At 34.4% G+C, this 27,879-nt stretch overlaps 3 protein-coding genes across 8 annotated transcripts in view; 1 reads left to right on the top strand and 2 right to left on the bottom strand.

Moving 5' to 3' along the window:
• znf365 (zinc finger protein 365) overlaps nt 1–13,275 on the bottom strand; it is a 32,431-nt gene extending 19,156 nt beyond the window's left edge. The window contains exon 1 of the mRNA XM_087291007.1: nt 13,173–13,275. Coding sequence (XP_087147133.1) covers nt 13,173–13,223 — 51 coding nt within the window. The 5' untranslated portion in view covers nt 13,224–13,275. The remainder of the gene's footprint in view (nt 1–13,172) is intronic.
• rtkn2 (rhotekin 2) lies at nt 182–13,806 on the top strand. Of its 2 annotated transcripts, NM_001443460.1 has the most exon segments (14): nt 182–369; nt 478–579; nt 3,798–3,985; nt 4,380–4,432; nt 4,533–4,586; nt 5,468–5,585; nt 5,692–5,821; nt 5,824–5,891; nt 5,968–6,062; nt 6,140–6,246; nt 6,384–6,515; nt 7,993–8,158; nt 8,245–8,352; nt 11,113–13,806. In NM_001443460.1, coding segments are annotated over 14 exon segments (2,028 nt in total). In that variant the 5' UTR covers nt 182–237; the 3' UTR covers nt 11,688–13,806.
• On the bottom strand, nt 1,012–27,879 carry cfap99 (cilia and flagella associated protein 99). 5 transcript variants are annotated; one of them, XM_087291003.1, is made up of 16 exons: nt 27,529–27,879; nt 26,275–26,419; nt 26,024–26,118; nt 25,648–25,760; nt 24,325–24,502; nt 22,620–22,700; nt 22,477–22,545; nt 22,307–22,393; nt 22,124–22,212; nt 19,016–19,220; nt 18,785–18,926; nt 18,555–18,706; nt 17,113–17,318; nt 14,509–14,695; nt 13,173–13,281; nt 1,012–2,383 (listed from the first exon to the last, which is right to left on the bottom strand). In XM_087291003.1, exons 1-15 carry the CDS (start codon nt 27,634–27,636, stop codon nt 13,192–13,194), a joined length of 1,947 nt encoding a protein of 648 aa, XP_087147129.1. In that variant the 5' UTR covers nt 27,637–27,879; the 3' UTR covers nt 1,012–2,383; nt 13,173–13,191. The 5 variants fall into 5 exon arrangements, with proteins under 5 accessions (XP_087147129.1, XP_087147130.1, XP_087147128.1 ...); XM_087291004.1 differs by lacking the exon at nt 1,012–2,383 and adding an exon at nt 10,488–10,770; XM_087291002.1 differs by lacking the exon at nt 1,012–2,383 and having other exon boundaries at nt 12,622–13,281.

Here is a 27,879-nt window from a genome sequence, read left to right as displayed (position 1 = left end):
TAGCCTAATACGTAGTTATAATAAACTCTAAATATATTTAATTAAAAAAATAATACTATAGTGAATATATTTAAGCACATTTTTGTTCCTCTTTAGATATTCCAACCTTTCCGATTTTAAATGTGGGTTTTCCCAACTGTTGGGTAGGCTTTGAAAGAAGCTGATTGGTCGCTTCGCGCTTGTGTAATCCGTTGGTTTGTTGTGTGCAGAGGGGCTTGTCTTGAGGAAGCGGCCAGTATGGATCCACCGCGGGATATTCAACATTTTAAACGAAATATTGCTTCTCGATCCACGGTATCGTCGTGTTCCTCCCTCGCCATGGAGATAAAGAGGAAGAAAATAAGGGAAAGCATGTTTTTCCCAAATGAGGTGAGAATGTGGTGAGGAAGCGGACGTTTTGTTTGGAGTTTTTCCTTTCATGTCTGGAATGTGGTTGTTGTTATTCACAACTAACCGGCAGGTTCAATACTTTTTCAGGCCAAAGACAGACTTGTGAAGCGAAGCAGTGTGAATGACACGCAGCAGATACTACAAGACTTGAATATGTTATTCATAGGACAGAGTTCTAAGAAATTAAAGGTAGTTTCAGTTAGGCATGGGCCGATTTAACGTTAAGTTTGTGACGGTATGATAAAAATATCACGGTTTCACAGATGGAGGTAAAGTTGGTTCATTTAGAAGTCCCTGTATTGTGTACCATGTTACTTTGAATATTTGATCGGAATTAGCATGCAAGTATAACTTCTAAACAACATTAACACTAATAATTCACTGTGAACAATGTTGTACTTTGATAGTCATTGGCTGCTAATATGATTTCCCTATTTAGAATTTGCAAACAATACTTTTCTATAATTATTTGATTGAGGAGAATGTGTGACTATCCAAATATAAAACCAACTTTACCTCTATGTTTCACAGAATTAGTTTTTTGATTTACTAAGTTACTCTAAAATATAACTGTTATCCTTTTTATTTTCAGGGTAAAAAAAACACAACTTTTCCCCCTTTGAACACAATATACTTTATTTTAGGAAACAGCGTTTTGGAACAGTAAACATGTATGGCTAAATAACTAAAATAAATAAATTACATGTTTTCTTCTTCATTTGTTTCAAAAACATAGATTTCTTTACAAAACTTTTTTTTAAAATCTTACGAAACTTAATTGCCTCAGCAATTGTATAACAGAAAATGTTTGAGGTTTTAAAACCTTGACTTTTCCAAATCGCTATAAACTTTGAAACCGGTTATTGTCCCATGCCTAGTTTCAGTCTATGGTGGAGAGTGTGATCATGTTTCATACAGAGTCTGTCTAACATACAGTCCATGTTCTGATTTGACATCCTTTGAGTGGTTCACGTTATTCTTTAGAAATAAAAATGAATAATATTCACATTTAACTCTGAAACGTAAGCACACTTCCCTGAAATTAGCCTTTTAGAAAATGTCAGTATATTTAGTTTGTTTTCTGTCTTTAAATGTGTCATTCATCACCCATTTGAGCTCGTGAACGAATCCTTTCATGTGAATCGAATCTTTCAAACTATTTTGGATTGAGCGATTCAATTTGACTTTTTTTTCCTAACGAATTGCTTACCCTTTTTAATAAAAATTTAACTTTTATTGCATTTAAAAATAAAGTAAAGCATTATGTTGAGTCCATGTGTCTCTGCAAAAAAATCAGAAAGCTATGCAAATTTTGTACAATCCTGTATATCATTTAATATATTCCTGTGATATTGTTTGTATCTCACCCTAGCCTTCGAAGTTTTCTTTACATTTGTTATACTTTATTTGCATTGAATATCTTGACGCCATTCAATAAAGAAAGGCCCCTAACCATAAACCGTAACGTAAATACTATTTAGCTACGGTGACCGAGCTCAAACGTGCTGCAAGTCAAAGAGAAAAGCGCTAATAAATTCTTTGTCTTCTTCGATTTGACAACACTTTCACAAATTCTCATGATGGATGCAATTGCAAAAATAACCCTGACAATAGCAGTCCACAATAGACCCTAAAAAGTGTTTAGAGTCAGAGGTGTTTTTTGGAGATCTGAGAAGTCAGTTTTTTTGTATTAATATCCTGGTTGTCCAGTACTGTGTTTATATATTGTTACCCCTAATAGTTGGACAGATTGCACAATAAACATTAAATAAACTTCTCTCTAAACAAGAAGCAGCCGGGCTTTTCCCTTTTTTGGGTCTTTCAACAACTTTAAATTGTGTCTGTGCTATTTTCAAAGAGTTTCTGTATATGCATGTATTGTGAGAATTTGCATGCATGTGTTGAAGACATTTTTTACATTTTTTGTATTTTCTTTTTGCTAAGCTATTCCAAGCTGAGCATAGATGTATAGAAGTATGAGCTGCACATTTTCCTGTAAAAAAAAAAAAAAAAAAAAGTCATTAAAAATGACAGTGGTGTAAAAACTGCTGTTAACAATTAGATTTTTATATTTATTTATTGTAGAAAAAGCTTATAGGGTTTGAGAATAAAGTACTATGAAAGATATACAGGCCTATTATGAACAAGGAGAATAGAGAAGGAAACACGATAGGATAGGGCTGAGGGATAAATCAAAGTAATCGAAATGGACATTCAGAATCTATAACCGGTCAAATTTTATAGATTTTTATCAGATTTTTACAATAACTTGCCCTTAACTTGTTACGGGGCCCCCGCTCGGTTAAAGGCTGTGGCTAATTTGTACTTCTGCAGCCACATCTGATCTCTGGTCAAGTAGGAAGATAGACTCATTCTTGACCCTTACTTTGCACTACATTAATGATGATTGGAAGCTGCGCCAGAGATGCCTTTAGACGGCATTTAAAAATTGTCAGTGAACTATGTGGGCAAAAAATTTTTTAGAAATAAATAAAATAATCGTTCATTAATCGTTATTGAGTTAAAATGTTCAATTAATCAAGATTTTGATTTTAGGCCAAATCTTAAAACCCAGCCCTACAATAGAGAGATCAGGGACCTCTACAATAGTGCAAACATGATAAGTGAAATAAAGTGTAGAATGATCCGATGGGCTGGACATGTACTGAGGAGAAGAATGTTGATTAAAGAAGGTGATGAAATCTATCCGGAAGGAAGACAATCCCCGTGGAAGACAAACAAAGATGGTAGATTCAAGTAAAGGTTGACATGGAGGATTGGAGCTATTGGAAAAGATGTGGAGAACTGATCAAACTGGAGGAAATTTGTTGGTGCGGCTGAAAATCAACTTTGATATAAATGGCCCTTATATTATGAAACGGGCAAACTTTGTTTTGGCCTGATCTTATTTGGAATGTCACAGTACTTTGTTCTTGTTTGACTTGAACCATTGGCAAAATATAATTAATAAAATGCTTGATTAAAATAAAAACAGGTCCATATGACTGTGAATTTTAATTGTTTGCTGAGTTCTTAAATTCTACAGTTTGAGAGAACTGGTTTACAGAAATGGTTTGGACTTTCATTATTTTCACTCATTGTCATCACTTCATGTGTCATTGAACTTGATCTATTAGAGACCCACTTAAGCTCTTTTGATGACGGTGAGGCTTCAAGGAGCGGAAGAAGTGTCTCTTCCAGATATTTTGTGGTTGTTCATGCTTCATTGTCATTTAATTCCCATCACTCATTGATCCACCTTACAAATGATTGTAGTAGAATATAGATTGTGTAGCTATCATTCTCTTCAAGTGTAGTCTCCTAAATGAGTATGAATGGATTTAACTCTTTACTGTGAGCAATTAAACCTGCTTTAGTTTTCCTGATAGTTTGTATCCTTCTATTAGGACTGTGATATTAAGGAGAAGATGGAGTTTGAGATGCGAATGAGAGCGGGGGCTTATAAGCTTATGGTTGCGAGCACTAAAAAGGAGCAGGTCTTGGATGCATCCAGGAGTCTGTTAACCTGTAATGCCAGAATTAAAGCCTACATGAGTGAAGCCCAGAAGAGGACGGGGCACCAGGACTTCAGAAGGTTAGAGGATCATTTGTGTTTCCTGAGGATCTCCTGCTGTTCACCCAAAAAATTAAAATTGTTAGCATTTACTTTCTCTGTGTCAATTATTCGGGTCTCTGTTTGTGTTGAACACAAAATATGTTTTCAGGAATGTTATAAACCATTAGCCATTGACTTTTAGTATGTTATTCAATTATGAATGTCAGTGGCTACAAGTTTCAAACATTCTTCAAGACATATTTGTGTTGAACAGACAAAAAGAGATTGGGTTTGGATTGAATTAGAGCCACTTGAGAGTGAGTAAATGAATAGATTTTTATTTTTGGATGAACTATCCTTTGAATTTATATTGCTATCATTTTGCATATAAGCAATACATTGAAAATAATATGGTCTTTTAAAAAAATTTTAGGCCCTCAGACTCTCAGGGACAAGTTCCTTGTAAGGGAAAGGTTGCCATATCTGGTAAATAATCAGTTTTCTCTATTTTATGTAAATGTTTGTTTTATTTGTTAATAATTTCAGTTTCTTTGGTTCATAATTTTTTTCCTTTTGGCTTATCCAGGTCTACGTATTCCACTGTTTTGGAAGGATTCAGAGCACTTTAACAGCAAAGGGAGTAAGTCACAGTGGTAAAATGAAGAATGATTCATTAGTTTTAAAGTCCTTGGCTTTTTTTTTTTTTTTTTTTTCAGTTATTTTATTTATTTTGTCAGTTATATTATTTTTCTCTAGCCAGGGCACATTACATTGGCAAAGAAAACATTTATTATGTTACAAAATATTCAAATTTAGATAAGTGGTTCTTTTAAAGCCTTCCATTCACTAAAAAACTCTTTGCTCATAATATAAAGCTACATTAATAATAAATGTTCTTTGAACTTTTAATGGGCAAGCATTTCTAAAGGACTGTGAAACAAAAAGAAGAAATAGTTGTAAAAGATTCAGATTGAATATTTTTTTAAGGCTTAATGTATGAATTTTGTAAATGGTATGTACAGTTTAGGTCAATTATTAGTCCTCCTGTGAATTATTAATTATTTTTTTATTTCTTAAATATTTCCCAAATGATGTTTTACAGAAGTTTTCACAGTATTTCCTATAATATTTTTCTTCTTATTTGTTGAAAGTCTTATTTTTTTATTTTGGCTATAATAAAAGTAGTTTTTAATTAAAAAAACAACATTTTAAGGCCAATATGGAAGGACAATCTTTTTCCCCCCAATTGTCTACAGAACAAACAACCATTATACAATAATTTGCCTACTTACTCTAACTTTTTCCTTTAAATTCCAGGTTAGTCTAAATACTAGTATATTGAGAAATATCTAATAAAAGAAAATCTAATGAAAGAAATCAGTTATTAGAAATTATGTATTAAAACTAATGTTTAGAAATGTGGTAAAAATCTTCTTTTGGTTAAACAAATTTGGGGAAAAAATAGACAATTCTGACTTTATTTATTCATACATTTTAGCTCTTTTATTCCAATTCCTACAGACACACAGCGGGTGGCAGTCTTCTGTTTGATGAAGATTGGCTCAGAGATTTTTGACACTGAAATGGTGATTGCAGACTCCTCAATGACCGATATTTGCTTTGAAGGTGTCAAGATTTTGTAAGTTCCCATATTCATTTGAAAGTTATGTAAAACTGTGTTATTGTGGGGGAAACAAATCAAAGTGAATCATCTGAATCGTCTTGTTTTTATTGATTTTGAACAGCTCTGAAGTGAAGCCGGACTTTGAACTGACATTTGAGCTGTATATCTGTGGACTGGACGAGGAAGCAACCTTTGCCAACACTCCGAAAAAACTGGCCAGGAAGCTGCGCTCCTCTTTCGGCAGATCTTCAGGAGGAAACTCTGCCCTCTTCTGGATGGAGGGGACCCAGACACTTTCCTCCAGTCCAACCCAATACCACCGTATGTAAAGATTTTGTTTATTTCCATAAGAATTTAGTTTCATGTTGTAAATAATTATTATTTTTTGATACATTAGTGGAGCACGGTATTCGTTGTTGGCATACACTACGCTGGGTTTGGAGCAGGCAGAGGGATCTTTCCAGTCTCATTCTCTCATAATCCTGCAAAATGGTAAGCACAAACTAGTCAGATTTTAATAATAGACTGGTCTAGTGCTTCTTATTGACCTTCTGCCATTGGTCTGTCAGTGGAGGCTTCATCATGGCTGCCGCTGTATGGAAACCTGTGCTGTCAGCTGGTGGCACAACCTGACTGTATGACACTTGACATGATGAGTGGCTTCCTAAGCCAACAGGTAACACACCTGAATTATTTCTTTCTTGGAAGAAAATTAAATATGCGTTTTATGGAGGTTAATCTTTGGGAATTTACACTTAATAAATGTTTGCAATTTGTTAAGATGTGTAAAGTAATTTTTGATTGTCCTTTTAGCAAAGCATTGAGGGATTGCAGCGGCGCTGTAGGTTATACTGCGTGCTGAAAGCTGGAAAGATTTCATGTTATTACTCTCCTGAAGAGATTCAAGCTAAAGTGGAGCCAATCCTCATTATTCCCATAAACAAGGTGATGAACTTTTTTCTTTCTTTTAAAAAAAAAAACTTGCAACGATATTCCCCCCCTTCCCCTGTGCCACTGAAGTTTTTGCTAGTATGAAAATTTTTTTAAAACAAATGTATTACATTGTGTTAGCTTGAAATCACCCTAAATTGCCAATTGGACCCTTTTTTTGTCTTTTTCCTTGAAGTCAAAATTTTGTCTTTGTTATTGGAGCCAAAAGAAATCTTTTTTTATATAAAGTATGTTAGAGTAATATTATAATAGTAATAAAAATAAATGTACATTACAGCACAACAATAATTAATGTTAGCAGAGAAATGGTTTAGAATTGAGATGCACCAGTATAATTATTTATTTTATTATATATTTTTGCACAAAACCAAAAATATATCATTTTCATGTTACTTAAACACCAAATTTTATTTAACAATTTCATATACTGTTTTGGTTAAAATTAAACTAAATTGTAACAATATAAAAGATGAATGTTTAGATTTGCTATAGATTATAAATCTACGGGTGTTATTAAACTATTTTAGATGAAGTAGAACAATTGTAATTCAATATATAAAAAGAAAGGGCCAATAATGGGTTTATAACAGTTTCTTTTAGCTTGCAACTGTAGTAATGCAACCTTTCTTACCTGCTTAACGCTAAAGAAATTGTATTTAACCTTAAAAGGATAGTTTACTTAAATTTCTAAATTCTGTTATTTACTTATCCTTTACTTGTTCAAAATCTATCTAAAAAATTTTCTTCAGTCAAACGCAAAAGAAATTAGTTTGAGAAACGGTTTGACTTCCATGGTAGGAAATAAAATGCTATGGAAGTCAATGGGTTCTACTAACCAGCAGTCTTCAAAATGTCATCAACATTCAACAGGAGAAAAAAACTGATGAGGTTATAAACCACATGAAGGGCGAGTAAACTGATATAATTTTAACTTTTGGGTGAATGGTCCTGTTAATAGTTATGCCAATAATTTATGGATAAAGTGCATTCAGGTGATTGTTATTACAGGGTAAAGCCCAACAGGTTTATCAGCAGCCCAACACGAAAATGGCTGTTGTGTAAGACCTAATGGTTTATTTTGCAAAAACAATCAACTAGATAAACTATCCAGTTTATTATATGCCGTTTGTCACAATGTAAAAATTAGACGCATCATTCTCTATAATAGTTTATAAATTTTTTTATTAAATGCATAGCTGATAGGGACAAAAACTGCTTCATAGTGCATACACTAACCATGTTATTCAGTCACAAGATAGCGCCAAACAGTCAAGACTATTTTATGACAGACAATCGTTAGATGAAGATGATTTGAACTACCCAGATAAGCCTGAGTTATTTAGTGGTTATCTCTGAAAAACATACCTTGAATGTTGCAATTAAAATACAGGTTTAACACAATGATAAATAAATAACGAAATAGAAGATCCATCATAAAAATGTACAATACAAAATGTGTCTGTTTATGCAGGAAACCCGTATTCGTGTGGTAGAAAATGACCACCAAAGGACTGGCTCTAGGCTCAACTTGATAAATCCAGGGAACGGAGACTCTGCCAGCCATGTTTTTATTGCTGAATCTCCAGATGTCCTGCAGGAGTGGCTGGATTCCCTCTGGCAGCACATTTATGACCAGAGTGAGTTCAGCTGACCAATGCAAAATCAAATTAATTTTTTTACTTATTATACGTGTTAACTATTAGAATTACCATTTTCCCCTCAGGTCAGTGGCAACATACATGTGACAAGCTCATGGAAATCGATGTTTTGTCGCCACGGAAACCCCCACTCTTTTTGACGAAGCAAGCTGACTCCGTTTATAATGATCTGAGTGAGTAATCAATGATGTACATGCTATTTCAGAATATACAGTAAGAATAATATTGACCTGTACTCAGGGGTGTGCATTATTAATATTAAAAATAATATACATTTAATATAATATTAAACATATTATTATTATTATTATTATTAATAAATATATAACATATTTAATTTATTATGGGTTAGGCCTGTTATAAATAAATTACACCAAGGCTGCATTTACACTAGTGTGTTTAAGTTTTAAATGGGGATTTTCAAATGAAAAGCTCCTTGTCCAGCGTTGACTGATCCGTCTTTGAAAGTGTGCATTTCAGTAGCAGTTTCCATTCAAAGATGCGAAATAATAAACTAATGCGTAAAACTGACATTTAATCCGTAATAATAATAAATAATAATTTAAGAATTCATATAAGGCAGTTTTTATTTAATAAGTCAATGAGAACCAATTTATCAATTTCTAATAAAGTGCCACCAAATATCAAAAAGAAACATTAAAGATCCCATGAAATTAAAATGTTTTCAAAATTAATATCATTAATGTACATTTTTGGGATATATATAAGCTAGTGCACAACAAAACCATGATATAATTTGCGTTTAGAAGATATAAAAATTATAAACATGTAAAGCTTGCAGCTTGCCACCTAAATGGATAAACAGTTTTAATAATTTCACCTCATAACTGCAGTTTCTTATCAAATCATGACCAATCAAAAGCTCTCTAGTATCTGACATGCCCCATCCCCTTCATGATGATTCGCATTTGATGCGCTTGAGCTCCTTCACTCTCACTGGCAGAGTTGTAGCACAAAAAACTATTGCCAGTTTTTATTAAAGGGGAGGGGCTACACTTTTTCCCTCTCTTCATATTTTGGTTAAGATTGTCAAACATCGAATAAAAATGCACATTTCAAAGCACTTCACGGGACCTTTAAATTTTTTGGTAGGAGAAGTCACTGTCCATTTTTTTCCTTAAATGATATATATCTTGTGGCTCAGAAGACAAATGACAATGAACACGCAGTGGCTTTTGGAGCCGTAAGACACTCTTTAAAAGTGCAGATGCTCAAGACGGTTAATCATAAATAACCAAACCCTTTTGATGACCGATTTTTAGAAAAACCAAAACAAAATTTCAGATATTGTGAAAAGTCGTTTCAATTGTCTATTAATGCCATCCCACTGTGCCTATTTTCATGGTGGCAGAGAGAGCTTAACGCTCTGCAATTTAAGAAAACAAAAACAAATTAATAAAATGCGACGAATTTTCCTACACTGCCAAAAAGTTCTGAAAATGCCTGCATTTTCTAACAACACTTGCAAAAACATTTGAACACAACGGAAATGTTTCAAGGGACCCTAAAATGTGATGGACGCTGCTGTGCAGTGACTAGCGTTCAGTAGAAGGTGATCTTTGAAAGGTTTTTTTTTTTACCATCCTGATTCCCTCGCCTTTTTGTATTTTGATTATTTTAGTTTTAGGGTCCCCTTAAAACATTTTCTTTGTTCTATGCTATTTGCAAGTGTTGTGAGAAATTGCAGCGCTTTTGTAAATTGTTTGCGTTGTGAGAGAATGCAGCATGTGTGAAACAGATGAAGATCTTTTCTTAATTTGCTGGTGATTTTCTTAAATTGCAACTTGTTAAGCTATCTTGGCCACTGTTATTTTTGTTATTACATGATTGTTTAAATGCAAATGTTTGAATTTATTAGATAAATGCATTTATGCACTTTTGGTAATCGGATTAAAAGTTTATCCTACTTAGTTGTACACATAAGTTTATTTATTTCTTTGTGTTTAAAAATGTATGCACATCTTGCCTTTCTATTTAGGAGGGTTTTTTGTACGATATTCCAAAATGTGCATAAATGGTTTGAAAACATCTCAAGTGTGCTGTTTTCAATCTGGAATAGGTTCTTCAGCAATTTCAAATAAATAAATTTCAAATAAATATTTGTGGGACTAAGACTCAGTAAGTAGTTTGGACGCCAGGCATAACTGTAACAACTTTGTTTTTAAAACGAAAAGCCACCTGTGTTATCAAGACAAACAATTCCCTGAGGGAGTTCTTGAACCATTAATTCAAAGCTGATTGCTTTTCATTACGATTCATTAAGAAGTGATTTTTAAATGTAAAATTAAATCATTAACTCAAACCTTTATTGTGCAAAGTAACTTTGAGTACTTTAGTAACTTTACTGACATTGTTTGTTATTTAACATTTAAACTTCTTTTAAAAAGGCTGTATTCACAGGCAGTTAACATTTGGACAATATTTCGTTTTTTATTTTTTATTTTGTAAACGGAGTGACGTTGTTCATAACGTTAGCTTACACGTTATTAAAGTGACTTGTACACACCAAAATAAAAATGTATATTCACTATTTTCTCATTCTTGGGTGGTTCCAAACCTTTTGAGTGTTTCTGTTGAAGACAAAAGAAGATATTTTGACGAATGTTGGAAACTGTTATCCATGGACATCATTAAGAGAAAATAAGTTATGAAAATTCAGTGGCTAGCAATTTCTAGCATTCTTCAGTATATCTTTATAACTCAAACTGGTTTGGAACAAGTGGAGGATAAGATTGCAATTTAAATTATGGGGTAAAACTTTCACTTTAAAACAATTACAATAATTGTAATTATTGTTATAGCCAATAAATATTGCATAGCCCGGTTTGTACTGCTTTATTTTGAATGAATTTGGACGAATCTTGTGGTGTTTCTCTATATCTCCAGTTTAAAACCAAATTGATTCTTTTCAGGCATTGGGTCCCCTGGGAAATTTGAGAGCTTGACAGACATAATTCACAATAAGATTGAGGAAACTAATGGCCGATTTCTAATTGGCCAGGAGGAAGAGACGGAGCCTCCTCATTGGGCAGCCCTGTTTGAAGGCTCCCGGCCAATAGTGGTACAAAAAACGGTTCTGTCACCAGGTAAAGAAAGCAATCGGTCTATTACGAGCCCTGATACGGGCAGCAAAAAGAAGAGAAGAGCTCCGCCACCCCCTCCTGATAAATTACCCTTCACCAGCGTTTCAACCAATCAGGAGAAAGAGAACTGTAAAGGGCCCAAACCAAGGGCCAGGCGACCCTCGCTGGATGCTAAATTCTCTGCCATCATTCAGCAATTGCAGAAGAGCCACACATCCACACGCAAAAACGCACCTCTTGGACAGATCGAGACTGGTCAACAGCCTGAAAAAAGGGCTGAGGAGTCTGATCTACCTGAATATACAAAGAAAGAATACATCGTGGACCCTCAGCCTCCTGTGCCAGCTCCCAGAAACAAACTGAGGATGTCATTCCGAGAGAAGATGAACCCCAAAGCCTGGTAAATTAATGAGGCGGGAGACATTTCTTTGATTAATGCTCTGATATGGAAAGATAAAACATCCTTGGACTCATAAGGAGAGAAACTCCCTCTTGTCCTTGTATTGATCTATATCAAGGGTCAGCGGGAGGCTGGGAATGAATGGGAATAAATTGCAGAGTTTGCTCTAAGCTTGAGCAAACAACTTAAATCAGACTGCTGCTTTCTTTTGTAGAATCTTAATGCATTTCAGTTAAGTCCTGTAATTGGATAATTGCTAAGTTTACTTTTAAGACTGGATGGGGACTAAATTTCAGCTCTGACTGTAAGCTGTGTATCATGTCTTTAATACTGATATCTGTATGAACCACTCATTCTGTAACCACTACAGCTAAGCACTTTAAGATTTTGACCCACCATCTGTAACAGCATTTCATTTTTTCTTTTTTTTATTTCATAATGTAATAGGAAAAATGTACCTGTGGTATGAAAACTTGTTTTTTTTAATATCTACATATAGAATAATGATTTTATACTGGTAAACACTTTTAAATAATTTACTAACATCTAATGTTTTGTTTTAATTTTAGACACTAAGTATTAGTTTGTTGCAGAGTCTCAAATTAGTTTCCAAGCACTATGAAGCATTGCATGTAGGGTACAGTGTACATGGAAATGTCTTGTTAGGGGAAATATTGTAATTTTTGTTTGTTTCCTTTTATGTACACTTTTGAATGTTAATGTAGTGCACACAATAAGTTCCACTCAATGTTATGGATTCTTGATTATGTTAATGGTCTAATTCACATTATGGTGCAATATCTTTACATTTTATTTTTTATTATTGTTAGAGTAATCCTCTCTTTATCAAACATTAATCTGGGTCTTTTTTTCTTTGGGCATTAATGTAACCTGGAAAGATATTTGCAGTTCTTTTCCTAAAATGAAATGGAACAACATTAAAAAGTTGTACTAAACTAGTTTATTCTTCTGCATTTTTTATTTTTGTGCATGTATGACTTTATAATACAGCCAACCTGCTGAATTTTAAGACCAAAAACAATGTTGACATAATGAAAAAAACATTTTAGAATATATATTTACAAATGTGTTTGTTTAGTGTTTTGTTTGCTCAATTACAGTTTAAGGGATAGTTCATCCAAAATTTTAATTCCGTTTTAATTTACTCACCTTTTACTTGTCCCAAACTCTTTTGAGTAACTGTTGAAAAGCAAATGTACTTTTGGAAACCAGTAATCACCATGTTCCTTACTTTGAATATTAATGATTATAGGTTTCTAATGTTCTTCAACAGAATTTTAAAAAATCTAACAATTTAGAACAAGTCAAGTAAATGATAATACAATTAAAATGTTTGTGTGAACTATCCCTGTAATACATTGATGTCGAGCCATAAAGATTTATCTAATACAAAAGATGCTCTACTCTGTTTTAATTTAAGTATACATTGGCTGACTTTTCATGGCTATCACTATCAAGAAAAACTCGCCTGTGGTTTTGACCAGCAGTTATTTGTAGACCGACTGCTGGAAGGCCCCATGAATCTGTTGTTCCAAATTGCGCTCCAACTCCTGCCAGTGGTGTTCTTCAAGAACCTGCTGCTCATAAGATTTAATGGAACAAAAAGACAATTCACATTTAAGGTGTTATCATGGCAGCATACACTAACCTCTTTAAGCCCCAGGCAGATCACACAATTTTTATTGTCGGTTACGAATATTACTTTGTCAGACTGCGTTTTTATTTTGTTTTTCCCCCCCTTGAAAAACCTTGACTTGCTGTGGGTAACAAATGTCCCAAACTACAATTTACTTCATGATCAGTCATTTTGTGATGTCTAGGACGTGAGTTATTTCCTAAATCAGTCACAAGTGTTGCTGTAACGGTATTTCTAATCTCAATTTTAAATTTTAAAATCTTATTTCAATCTCAATAAACACTGATGCTTGCAGACAACTAATAATAGCATACTTTAAGGGCATTTTTACGACATGTATGGGATCAAACTTATGATTTCTTTTTAATATTAAGATATTTTCTTTGAATCCTAAATGTAAGGGTTACTTATTAAACACTCCCTTGCCTGAACATGCTGCGAGTGAGACGGAGAAAATGAAAGCACATCAGCAGCAGCAAGAGAAAATTAGGTGCACAAGACAAAACAATGACATATTGAAAAAATTTGCAAATATATAAGATTTGTAAATCAATGTCAGTGAGAAACAAATCATCCACTCGTAAAGTTGAGTAGTAGAGGGGCACAAACAAAAATATAATTTTTTAATATAATTAAAAATATAAAGTATATTTTTCTTGACAAAAAATATTTTTAAAACTAATTTTGTTTGCCATAACTTTTAACTTATTTTAATGTGTTTTGTTGGTCAGTTATCTATAAACAAGAACAACGAATAACATTTGAGGTGATTGTGTTGGTTTGTTAAATAAAGTTAAATATTCAGTTACAGAGAAGCCTATGTTAAACTGTTTTCACTATTATTGACAAATTTGAATAAGCAGGAAAGGCTTTCGCAATGTATTCGCAGCACTGAACATGTTCCTAGATTACCTCGAAAGAGTAAACTCTGTTGGAAGAATGAGAGAACAGAAGAACAAGAAAAAAAAAATTAAAATCCAAAATTTGCAATGGTGTCTTTAGGCGTAACAGGCATGGTATTGGTTGTCGTGAACTAAGCCACATTACACATCGAATCTTGTGTCACAATGCCCATTTGTCGTTTATGAGTCCCTACGACACCCTTCGTCAAGGAAATCATGCCAAAATTGTGTGGTCTAACCAGAGTTTTACTGTGATCTCTTCCCACCTTTTTGTTAAGGGAGGTCTTCAACGTCAGAGGAAGCACCTGTTCATTTTTCTTCACAGTGTTTTTTTCAGTCTTTCTCTTTTGTCTTTCTTGCTGTTTCTGTTCCAAGGTCTTCTGTAGAGCTAGGACTCTTTTATCTTTAAAGACCGCCTCCCGCAGTTCACTTCTCATCTTTTTTTCTTGTTGACTGAAACAAGACAGAAAGCCTTTCACTTGGCGTAATTACTGCTAATCAGTCCATGCTTCAGAACATTTATGTCTCATTCATGCATACACTGGAGTCTGACAGAACTAATAACTCATTAATTCCAACAATTTCATTAGAAGTTAAATTAGCAGCATAGCAATATAAGGACAGTTAATTTGTCCATGTTTTGCTTTGATGATATCACTACTTATGCTGACGTGAATTTGGTTTACATATGTAAAACCTGGGCATTTAACTGTGAAACTGGTTGGTTTGGGGAACTAGGCAGTACAAAAGTTTTATTGCTTATAGTTACTATTGCTCTCCACAGCAGGTTTTCTTGATTTTGAGATCGCAAACCAAAATTTAACCAATCAGTAGTGAGCAAAAAAATACTGATATTGCTTGTTTTTGTAATGCCATTATCTTTCAATCTTGTTGCAGGGTCATAAAATTTTGACATGGCATTTTCCAGGCCTGGAAAAGATTTGAAAAAACAGAAAAACCCACAAGGTTTTGGAAAAATCATGGAAATAACATTTACATGAGTAATTTAGCAGACATATGTGTCCAAAGCGACTTAGCTGCGGTCACACCAGAGCTTGTGCTTGCGAAATTCTGTCGTATGGCGCTGTGAAAAGGGGTGAGGTTAAACAATGTGATTAGACGTTCATAAAAGTGAACGATTGCTCCATATTTTAAAAAATTCTTATTTTAAATGATCGTCTATTGGTCTAACACAATAACCTGATATGATTTTGCAGGTAAGAATTGACCAAGCTTGAACTTTCAAATACAGTGAAATGTGAACCTTGTCGCACATAATTGCATTTCTGGTCTGCCAAATGGAAGTCTGGAGCAAAAAGCGCAGTGTGATTGCAGCTTTACAATAGAAGTAGTTTTACATAGTTTACTAGTTTAACAAACTATTAACATCATCTAAAATTAGTTTGAGAAATATCTGTATACTGGAATGGAGGTTAGATTAAAAACATGGTCTCACATCATTAGTGCTGTGTAAGCATTATCTGTTTTACATGTATTTAAAAAATGAATTAAAACTAAAAAGATTGTTGCGTGAATTATGACATGCTGTAAAAATGTAGAAGTTCATTGTTTGTTTTATGATTTCTTGTGATTACGTAGACATTATATGAAACATTAGGTCATGAAAATGGACTCAAGTCCTGGAAAAGTCATGAAATGTTTGTAGTAAGAATGTGGATGAACCCTGTTGTTGGGTAAATGAGTTAAACTTCGACAGTAAATTTGGCAGTAAATCACGCTCTTTCGAGCCTACTCTCGGGATTAACAGAAAGTTGGTACATTTCATGGCACTAACAATATCTAATTAGACTTACTAATTTAAAATGTCCTGTAACCCTGAGTTTGTTAAGCTGATGTCATAGAACAAACCTGTGATCTTTATAAAGGGCAAAGGGGTCCAATACAGAGCCTTGTGGCACACCATAGTTTATCACTTTAACACTGTCTTTTCTCTTCCCCAAAAAAGTCAGAGTGATTTAAGGGGATTACATAAACCAGACAAACTCAGAACTCTATAGTTTGCCCTAAAGAACATTGTGGTCTATATTGTCAAAGGGAGCACTGAAGTAGTTATATTTGGGAACATACCACCTTACATCTGTTAGTACTGATGAGTACTATGATCAGATGTGCTCCAACATTAGGCATGTTCAAATCAAGACTGAAAACACATCTGTTTAGCTGTGCCTTTACTGAATGAGCACTGTGCTGCGTCCGACAGATTGCACTAATATGTTTTTCTCTTCTTCTTCATTCTTTTATATCACATTTTACCTGTTTTTCTGTTTTTTTTTTACTCATTTTTATTATTTGGTTTTATTTTTATTTTACTTGTTTCTTTTATTCTTGTTTATGTAAAGCACTTTGAATTGCCACTGTGTATGAAATGTGCTATATAAATAAACTTGCCTTGCCTTGCCTTATGATAAGTCCTAACTTTATTTCTTCATGATTATAAATCAATGTGATCTAGAACCAATTCTTATTCATTAAAATTGTTGAAACCAAAATTGTTTTAATTCCCTGCGTAACTAACAACAGAATTTTCATATTTGGCTGAACTTACTCTATAAGCTATTCTCGTCATATTTTAGACTGTTAGGTTGGGGGTTACCCTACAGCAGGGATCACCAAACTTGTTCCTGGAGGGCCGGTGTCCTGCAGATTTTAGCTCCAACCCTAATCAAACACACCTGAACAAGCTAAACAAGCTCTTACTTGGTACACTTGATACATCCAGGCAGGTGTGTTGAAGCAAGTTGGAGCTAAACCCTGCAGGGACACCGGCCCTCCAGGACCGAGATTGGTGACCCCTGCCCTACAGTAAGCTGAAGCAGGCACAGGTATGATAGGCCAAGTTTTTACAGTACCTGCGCAAAGCAGCCTGCTCTGCCAGATTTCTTCGTAGAGCGATGTTGTCCAACTGTTCCAGCAGTAGTTGCTCTTTAAACTGTTTCTCCTGGAAGATGCGCTGTCTTCTGTCCTCCAGATCACACTGCTCTGACTCTCTCAGGAGAGCCAAACGCTCCCGTAGCTCCGCCAGAGACATCTCACAAAGCAAATCATGACCCGCGGTCTGAGTTACAGAACACAAAACTTCATTAGCAATTACACCCATGCAGCTTTGGTGACATTGCCAATCAAATCATACATTTCCCATTAAAAATCAATTCACTTTATTTAGTGCTGGACAAAGATTAATCACATACAAAATAAAAGTTTGTTTTGAAAATATATGTGTGTTATATATATATATTTAATATGTATATGTGATACACAAATATATAAAAACTCATTGTCATGTTCAAGAAACCAGTCTGAGATGGTTTGCACTCTATGACATGGCTTGTCCTGCTGGAAGACACTGTGCTACACTGTGGTCATAAAGGTATGGACATGGTCAGCAACAATACTCAAGTAGCCTGTGGCATTAACACAATGTTAAATTAGTACTAATGAGCTAAATGTGTGCAAAGAAAATATCCCCCACACCATTACACCACCAATAGCCAGAACTGTTGATACAAGGCACGATAGATCCATGCTTTCATGTTGTTGATGCTAAATTCTGACCCTACCATCTGAATTTTGCAGCAGAAATCGAGACTCATCAGACCAGGCAGCATTTTTTCAATCTTCTGTTGTCCAATCTTCTGTTGCCTGTGCGAATTGTAGCCTCAGTTTCCTGTTCTAAGCTGACAGGAGATGCACCCGGTGTGTTCTTCTGCTGCTGTAGCCCATCCGCCTCAAGGTTGGACGTGTTGTGTGTTCAGAGATACTCTTTTGCATACCTCGAGTGGTTTTTTGAGTTACTGTTGTCACCTCGAACCAGTCTGGCCATTCTCCTCTGACCTCTGGCATCAACAAGGCATTTGCGGCCACAAAACTGTCACTCACTGGATTTGTTTTCTTTTTCAGACTATTCTCTATAAACCCTAGAGATGGTTGTGTGTGAAAATCTAAGTAGATCCCGTCTGGTACCAACAACCATGCCATGTTTAAAGTCACCTAAATCACCTTTCTGCCCCATTCTGATGATCGATTATGAGCAGTTAGACAGGTGTACCTAATAAAGTGGCCGCTGAGTGTATTATTATGTAATATAAAACCTTTATTTTGGATGTGATTAATCTTTGCCCAGCACTATTTTTATTAAAAGAGTAAAAACTATTAATTTACTATACAGCATGTATAATAATGTTGATGCTGTTGGTGGGCACTTGTAAATATTTAATATTTAGATTGTTACCAAAAGCTGGTTCTTTATATAAATAGTACATATTTGATTAATGTAAGAAAGCAAACCACCAACCTCAGTTTCATCAATAAACTTTTGTCTGACCATAGGGACTAACTCAAAAGCACGAATCTGACGTATGAGCTCCATCTTCCTGCTCAGTTCGGCCTGTGCCTCCTCCAAAGCCTGGCTGAGTAGTTCCCTGCTCTGCTCTGAGACCTCCTTAACTGTTCAGGAGAAATACATTGTGTTTTGCTGACATTGCAAGCCTTTACGTTTTCAAGTATCAGTCCAAATCTTTATACCTATTCGTTGTTTGATTTCTTGGAGCCTAGCTTTGGCAGCTTTGGAGCTCTTGTGACCATCAGCCACTTGTTGCACCAGCTCCCTCATTTCCTTCTCCTCCTTCAGTCGTTTCTCTGCATACTTGCGCATGAGCTCTGCAGTCTAAAGCAATCACACATTACACCATCATAAACACAAGACAGACTGAGTCATGTATTGCTGTAAACACTGAATGTTTGTTATGAGATCACCTCTTCTTTCGTCTCCTGCGCTTTATAGCGGTTATGCTTCAAAACTCGCTCACGAGCAAGAACAGCCTCTTCGTAGCTTATTCGTCCTTCTAGTCTTCGGCGCTCCAGTTCTGCCAGTTCCTCCTGCAGATCCTTCTCCTTCATCTCCTTCTGCCATTGCAGGAATGAAGATGGTTCGCTTGCACCCTGTGATAGTTGCTCTAATCTGAATACACAAATACTTACATGTCAGAAGAACGCTCATGGATTTCTCATACATGACAATGGTGTTAGTAAGTCAATAGTCATAGTCATAGTAAGTAGGAATGTTGTGGAAAAACAATTGTAAGGGTTAGTTCAGCCAAAAATGTCTCCTGATTTTCCAAGCCACTTTATAAATGAAACATAATTGTAGTCCACATGAACCTATGACATTTGTCCACACCTACACCTCATTCACACTAGCAGCGACTTTGTAGCTGCCTGTCGCTCGGGTTGCGATCTGCTTCAAACGCAGGTCTGTGTAGGTCTATGCAGCATAAATTCAACCGGCCTCTGAGCGAGCTGAGAGGGGATCATGTGAGCTCTACTGGTGAACCTGTTCAAGTGTGAATTGGGACGTAACTTGTAGTAAGTTAGAGGCATAACTTGCAGTAATCGTCTGCAATCATGAAGAGATAGGCAAGATGGCGGAAATACTTACCAGAGAACATTTTCAGCAAATGATTAATGGGTTTTCTCTAAATTTATTCAAAACCAGTTCAATTGATATATTACCAATTCATTCATTTAGCAAGTCCACCATGCAACTCAGTCGTTGCTAGATCGGACTTGGTTGCGGCCAGATGTTAATGAGAATTATTTATATATTTATGAAATTTCCTATTTATTGTATTTTATTAACGTCTACCCCCACCCCAACCCTAAACCTAACCGTCACAGTAATGTAAAAACATTAGTTGTACCGAGTATTATATGCAGTATGTTATTTATTAAGTTACCCAATAAATTTTATTTTTAATGCCTACCCCAACCCTAAACCCAACTGTCACAGTACTGTAAAAATAGTAATTATTGTTATACAATGTCATAAGAAATGCTGCTATATTGATGATGTGATCTAGACTTTACCATGCAACTCCACTCAATGACCTCTTCATTCGTTTTGCCATGACAGTTAGTTTACTTGGCGCCGCCCCCTGTGGTTGCAAATAACAGTACAATGGCAAGTTTGTCAAGAATGGAAGCCTCCGCAACTTGAGGCTGTATGTTAATAACTGTGACTGTTGAGTTTAGGGTTGGGAAGGTGTAGACATAATAACTATGATGGTTGGGTTTAGGTTTGGGGAAGGTATAGACGTAATAACTTAGGCACAGCACTATCTTACCATACAACATAGTTTTGACATGTGGGTGTCCAACTTAAAGTTATGCCTTGCAGTCCGCAGACAGACCCTACTCCACCTCTTGGCTGTCGCTTAAGAAAGTTGCTCTTCATTTGCATAAAGTTGAAGGATTCTCAACTTTGTCGCATCGCTTGACACGCCCACCTTGCCGCCAATGGTCACTGTCACTCGCTTAGATGGAGATCGCTCGAAGTCACTTGCTTTTTGTTGAAATGAACGGTCGCTTCGCTTGTAGCTCTGCTGCTGCGAGTCACTCGTAGAGTGAATAAGGTTTCATGTTAACTAGTGTGGTGTGTTTCCCTGTATCTGTTTTCTGTCAAATTGTATTTTACTGATAGTTTCAGAAGTCTTGGCATGGATCTGATTATATGTGCTACACAGTATTTATGTTTACCAATTCATCAACCAGAACATCCTTTCGTGTCCCTCAGATATCTGATCATACAGTGGTGAAACATGGTGTGCTGCAAGGCTCTGTGTTAGGACCTTTCCCTTTTAAAAATTTTTTTGCAGACTTTTAGATTGGAAATCTGTTTTTCCAACTATGAATGTCAATGGTTACAGGTTTTCATCTTTCATCAAAATATCTTTTTTAGTGTTCAAAAGAATAACGAACCTCATGAAGGTTTAATACTAGGACAATAATAATTGTGTTCGCGTGAGCAAAAGAAAGCAGGTGAATACCGAATAAGAAGATGATCATGCACACAGTGAAACAGGCGATCTTGACGCACTGACATGGGATTCAGTGTCTCGGCTGATTTCAGGTGCTGTGATCCACAAGAGTTTTTAAAAGTTCAAAAAAGAAACGTTTTTTCTTGCGTAAAGCATCTGTACCTAGAGACTTAACTGGTGTTATCGGTTCTCTTAAATAGACTGGACAAAAACGATGCTCGTGCACCCACAGTCCTGCTTTCAAGAGCTTTTTAAAAGTTTTTTTTAAAGGTGCCATTGACTTGAAATTTTCCCCGGATGTTGGTAACAAACAGAATTTCAAATGTGCAAACGATTCTAATTAGATTACAAAATAAGTGATTTGTAATAAAATAAAATGATGCATGGAAAAAGTATTGAACACATGAAGAAAGAGAGGTGTAGAAACTCAGTGAAAGCCCAGAAAGCAGCTGATATCTCTCAGCAACCCTCTGCCCTTCTTCAGTGTAAATGAATATCAGCTGTTTCAGTCCAACATTTGAATTAGCAGGATGATGAAGCTGAAACCAGGGTGGACATTTCAGCAGGACAATTATCTAAAACACAGCCAATATAGCCTATTATATAAAGTATTAAAAACGTTTCAATAGTTCAGTACTTTCTTCTTGTGTCATTTCATAGTTATTGCACACAACTCATTTTTCAGATGTTTTTTATGTTTGTATTGTTTGCGTTTTTACAAAAATCTGGTTCAATTCCATTCCTTTAGAAATATTATTCACAAAGAAAAAACATGACATGTTCTATACTTTTTCCCTGCTGTATAGAAAAATAAGCAGCATTAACTTCTCCTTTTGTGTTTAAAAAACAAAAGCATGAGTAGACGATGACAGAATTGACATTTTTGGATTTGCATATTTAATGAATTTACTATTGCTTTTCAGTGATTTAGAATAAATTATGAATCACTTCAGATATTCAGTCCAAATACTTTCAAATTAATTGGAATAATTGTTTAGAGAACAAACCATAATCTTATAATTACCATTGAGGAGTTATGTGACTCTACCTTTGTAACTCTCCTTCCAGTTGTCTATTATATAAAGCTCCCTCGCGCAGAATGGCAGTTGTGTTCAGTCTGACAGGCAAGCTGTTTGTCTGTGTAATTGTAAAAAACAGATTCAATCACTACTGCACAAAGCCACACAGGTTCAAATGCACTTACTGTACGTGTCATTCTTATCAGAATCACCTTTTGAGTTGCAGGGCTCCCAGAAGTATAAGTCTTGTCAAATTTGAGTTCAGCTTCACGCTTTTTAATAATCTCTGATATTATGTTCTGTTCATCAGAAAACAGGCATTAATCATTTTTCACTTTTGTGGTGTAAAAAAACATTCAGTTGTGCTGTGAAAGACACTAACTTGAGTTTTCTCAGACTTTTGCGGGTTTGCACATCTGAACTGCTGGGAGTTTGCTTCATTCAGAGTTTGCTATTAGAGAAAATGAGTTACACAATGTTTGAAAACCAATTGAGTATTGATAAACGACATTGTTCGGGGCTCACAAAAGCTTTCAGTCGGTTCATCTGCCTCAAATCGTCCAGAATCTCTGGTTCCTTTGGAGATCTATGAGTGCTTGCTGGTACCTGAGGAAACAAACAATTGTAATAACCAGCATCATTTTATTATCTAAAGTGAAGTCTGTACGCCATAATGTACAGTTTTTTTATTGCAGAAAATATTCTGTTTAAGAATCACTGTGATCATAAATATGATCATTATGTCATTTGATGCAGTTTTTCCCAGCCCTGTTCCTGAAGACCAACAGTACACATTTTCAATCTCTTTCCAATCAAACATACATGAATCAACTCATTAGAACATAATAAGAGACTCCAAAACCTGAAGTTAATGGGTCAGATAAAGAAGACATGCAAAATCTGTACTGTTGGCGTGCCTCCAGGAACAGGGTTGGGAAACATTAGTTCAATGTAATGTATGTAGAAATGGCTTGCAAAATGTATTTGATTTAATTTAAACTGAGACTTCTCCCAAAAAAAATATATTTCCTCATAATTTTTTCACACTCAAGTGGTTCAAATCTTTTATGAACTTATTTCTTCTTTTAAACGCAAAGCAAGATATTCTGAAGAATGTTGGAAAAATGCAGCCATTGACATCCACATGTGGGAACAAAAAAATACTATGGTAGTTTCTTCAGTATATCTTCCTTTGTGTTCAACATAACAAAGAAACTCAAACAGGTTTAGATCAAACGGAAGATGAGTAAATGGTGACAGAAATTTCATATTTTGGCTTTAAAAATGTAAAACGGCAACTTTTCTTGTTTTGTTTTTTTACAAAGTATATAGCGAACAACTCATTAACCTCTAAAGACTTTTTAACTCTGCTTGTATTATTTTAACATATTATTATTATAATGGTATCTAATAACAGATTTTGTGCAGAAAAATTACATCAACACATTTCACAGTCACAGCAATCGAACTGTGTCAACAGGAATCTTATCTCCTGTGGACGTGGACCATTATGCACAGTAAATGACAATCGATTCAAAATAGTCTCACACTCGAAATAATTTACCTCATTAAATCCATTATTCCTTTGTCTTTTTGTCTGATTTTATATACTTCTTTAATTAAAAAGATAGTTCACTCAAAACTGATAATTCTTGTCATTTAGCACAAATTAAATTATTTTCAAGAAGAAGTAAAAAGAGTTTAGAAACCGGTGACCATTGATTTCAATAGTAGTTGTTTTTCCTACTATGAAAGTCAGTGGTTACCGGTCTCTAACATTCTTCAAAATATCTTTTTTTGTATTTAACAGTAAAAAGTAAACTCATAAAGATTTGAAACCACTCAAGGGTGAGTAAATAGTTAAATCTTGGCTGAACTATCCCTTTGAAATCAAAGTTTGAGATTCAAATGCTGTGATTCAACTAAAAGGTGGGTGGTTTGAGTCATTTTATTTATAACAATTCACATAAAATTATAGGTTACAAAAAACTGCATTTTATAATGATTAATAGAGTTGCTTCGTTTATTCCCCTGTGATAAAAAAAGAATGGAAAAAGAAAAACTACTTCAAAATAACAGGGTGTCTACTTGTTAGTGGTAAAATGTGTATTAAAAGTCATGTTGGCCTTTTACCAAATAACCAGTCATGTAATAATGATTGAATGAAAAAAAAACGACTGACTCATAAAATCCTTTCTCTGTTATTTCAAGAATTTATTTCAATACTTGCCGGCTTGGGCTTGTCCTGCTGTGGAATGACTTCAGGAGCAGGGAGCGGTCGAGCTTTAGGCTTCGTCAGATCAAATTCCTTAGGCTCAGTGTTTTTCCTGGGAGATCTTTTGGGCACACTCCCCATGCCCATTTTTATGGTGAGCTGATCCAACAGCATCTCCATCTCACTGCACCAACTGATAAGTAGAATAAGGATGACATCTGCTTGATAATTTGTATCAATAAATATCAGTTGAAGAGCAGTCTTTATTTCTATTAATTGTGTGTTTTGTCATTACCTACAGCGATTGAACACAGAATCCAAATTCTCATTAATAATTGAACAATTTCTAAAACATCTACCTAATTAATGACATACAGATACTAATGCATAATTCAGTAATAGAGTACACTGTACACAAGTTGACCAGGGTGTCTGTGGGGCCTTAAAATTTTGTAAATGTTTTAAATTTCAAAAACAAAATTTTAGGCCTTTCTTGAATCATTTTAAACAGTTCTTAATTTTCCTCTGTCCAAGTAAAGGCACCCGATCTGGACGGCATTCTTTCAATCACCAACAATCCATATTTTTTTATATTTAAGTTTCGTTTTTTTATTGCAAAGAGATACAATTTACAATAGATGTTAGACATGTTTTACAGCAATTTCTTCTAATTAAATTTCTTAATAAGGGAAAGAATACTAAAATTGCACAGTTCCTCATGTTAGTAACAGAGGAATATACAGTATCCCTTTATGTAACCTTTCATTTATACAAAAAATGGGGAGTAGACATAATATAGGCATGAAACTTAAGGTTTTATAACTGAAATGTATTAGGTTGAATAGAAGTTATACTCAATCAAATTGGCTTCATAATAGTCTAAAATATTATATATATTATTCATGATGGTCTAAAAAGGGTTTTAAAAGGTTTTAAATCTGGCCTGATGGAACCTGCAGAAACCCTGGTTGAATCAACTTAAAATTGAAAGGCAACTTGCTCCACAACTTATTAGAGTTGACTCCACTTTTAAGCCAAGTACTTGACTTGATTTAGGTTGAGTCAATTCAAAACGTGTTTTTTACAGTGTATCAAGTAAAATACTATACAGCACTAATACACACTTATTATACACTCAAAAAACTACTTTTGCCGCTTGTTTATAGTATTTATTTAAAATAAATTGAAACAACACAATTTGTAAGGTTTTTTTGGCAAAACCTAATTGTTTTATGTGCAATCTACTTAAATTTGAAAAATCTATTAAATTTACTTAATTGATTTGTGTTGGGACAACTCAAAGGATTTGTGTGGAACCCAGCATGTTTTAATGTGTACCTTAGCAATGGGGTGATCCAGTTTTCATCCACGATTGCAGCATCATAGATGTGACTCCATTCCTTCTGGATATGTGTTGTGAGGTTGTTGACGTTAAAGAAAAAACTCAGGAACTGACATTTATCAAATAAAGAAAGATTGAAAGCAAAGGATGAGGAAATAGTTAAAATTCATGAACATTTTTACTACTTTTACTGCACTGTAATTATTATTTGCTCATATTTTTACATGGAGAAAAAAAAAATCAACCTACATTTTTTAAATTAGAAAGTAATAATCTTGGTTCCTACACATTTCATGGTTTATAATGATAAACAGGTTCTAAATAATAGCACAAATTATGGATTTCAATGTTTAGTCCTTATGTTTTGCTTACTTTGTGCATTTTTGCGTTGTCTAAAGACTTGATAATTCTGCTGAAATGCTCCAGGCCAAGATCATCAAGACAGAACATGGCAAGATAACAGACAACTAAAAAATAAAAATAATAAAAGATGCTTTTTTAGGTGACATTTTAAATTAGTGTCACAAAAAAAAAACCAACAACAAGTGGGATATAGTAATGCTACTGACAGAATGCTTAGGATGAAAAAAATATTTATATCACATAAATTGGAATAATTGTACCAGTAAACAGATTCCGGTCCACCCTGAAGATATTTTTTCCATGATGAAGGTAAAAGATGTTGACTACAACATTCAAAAGCTTCTTGTGCATGATACATCCATACAGAGTATTGATAATAAACTTCTGGTCAGCAGAGGAACGAGTCTAAAAGAGAGATGATATAAGATGATGATGATGAATGTGATTTTAATAATACCATTATGAAATAGTCTCAGTGTAGTAAAACGGTAGTAACCATGTTTATATTTTTCATAAACTGATTAAGTGGTGTTACCATGTTTTCACTTCCATGTTATATAGGTACAAAATCATGGTTAACCTTGTGGTTAAAAAATATGGTTAAAAAGTGTATATTATTCAGTGTCAGGGTTTGATAACATATTAAAAGAATGTTTTATGGAGGTTTAATCTATTGAAGTTTAAAGGATCACTTATTTGACATTTTAATGTCAGAATAATGTTTTTTTCATTTTAACATAATATTGTATGATGCAATGTATGACAATCAGTGTTAGGTAAGTTGCTTCAAAAAAGTAATTAATTACTAATTACATCATTAAAATTGTATTTAAGTTACATTTTTAATTACTGTGTCTGAAAAGTAACTCAGTTACTCAATAATTAAATTAATTCACTCAACACAACTTAAAATACATAATGCATAAATACGCTACATATTAAACTCATTGCTGCATAGACAATAGAAATTAAATCTTAATTCTTTAAATCTTTTTCAAGATAGACCTTTAACCTTTATTAAAAATGTAACAATTTAAGAATTCTGGACATTATATGTATTAAAACACAATTCATTTCAAAGCGATGACACAATATTTCATACATACAGTACCATATAGAGACCTGCATTTCTGACTTTCTGTTTATCAAGCATGTTCAATTTACTTGATAAATTAATATTCTGCTTCTTTTAATTGATTAATCCAGAACTGCTTAATTTAAGAACAATATGTACCAAGGACATTATAAGTAACTGTAATTAAATTACCTGAAAATGAAAAGTAATCCCTTACTTTGCCTTTTTCTGTGAAATAATTATCTAATTACAGTAACTTGTTACTTTGTATCTATTGCATCCAACACTGATGAATCATTATTTTAAACAAATTATACATTATATTTTCTCAAAGGTAAATACGTGCATTTAACGTTAAATGTATACATTAATAAGTGTATACACTCTATCTGCAAACAGACGGAAGAAAATAGGCCTACTTTGAGTCCAAAAGAACTACCTGAAGATTCTTGGCAGTATCCTCTGTAAAACTGTCAATGCATTGTTTGTCTTCTTGAAACTCGTCCAGGAACCTTGCGACTTCGTTGACAAGTTCTTTGTAGTTCATTCTCACTGGATTTCTCAGCCAAACTAAATATACTTTTGGGTCAATAGGCAGCAGTCTCAAATATGGATAGATCTTCACCTATAACGCATCTCATTTGGATTGCCGAAGCATTTTAATGAAACATTTTGAGAGTAAAAATGTCCTAAAATGCTGTCCTGAACCATAGAAATATGCTCATGTGTGTGATAATGTCCTGCGATGAAAAAATATTCACCCGCCAGCTACAATGTTTTGCTGTTGCCT

This window comes from Danio rerio, chromosome 17 (genome assembly GCF_052040795.2).
Source record: "Danio rerio strain M-AB ecotype USA chromosome 17, GRCz13ab, whole genome shotgun sequence".
In the NCBI taxonomy this organism is placed as follows: Eukaryota; Metazoa; Chordata; class Actinopteri; order Cypriniformes; family Danionidae; genus Danio; species Danio rerio.
This window is presented reverse-complemented; position numbering and strand designations above follow the sequence as displayed.

Bases quoted from the DNA above. Each gene is read 5' to 3' on its own strand.
- cfap99 (XM_087291003.1), bottom strand. From the start codon at position 27,636: ATGAACTACAAAGAACTTGTCAACGAAGTCGCAAGGTTCCTGGACGAG. The intron at 22,546-22,619 runs GTGAGCCCCGAA...TTTCTCTAATAG, and splicing joins TGAACCGACTGAAAGCTTTT to CAAACTCTGAATGAAGCAAA. The intron at 22,394-22,476 runs GTTAGTGTCTTT...TCTGATGAACAG, and splicing joins AAAAGTCTGAGAAAACTCAA to AACATAATATCAGAGATTAT.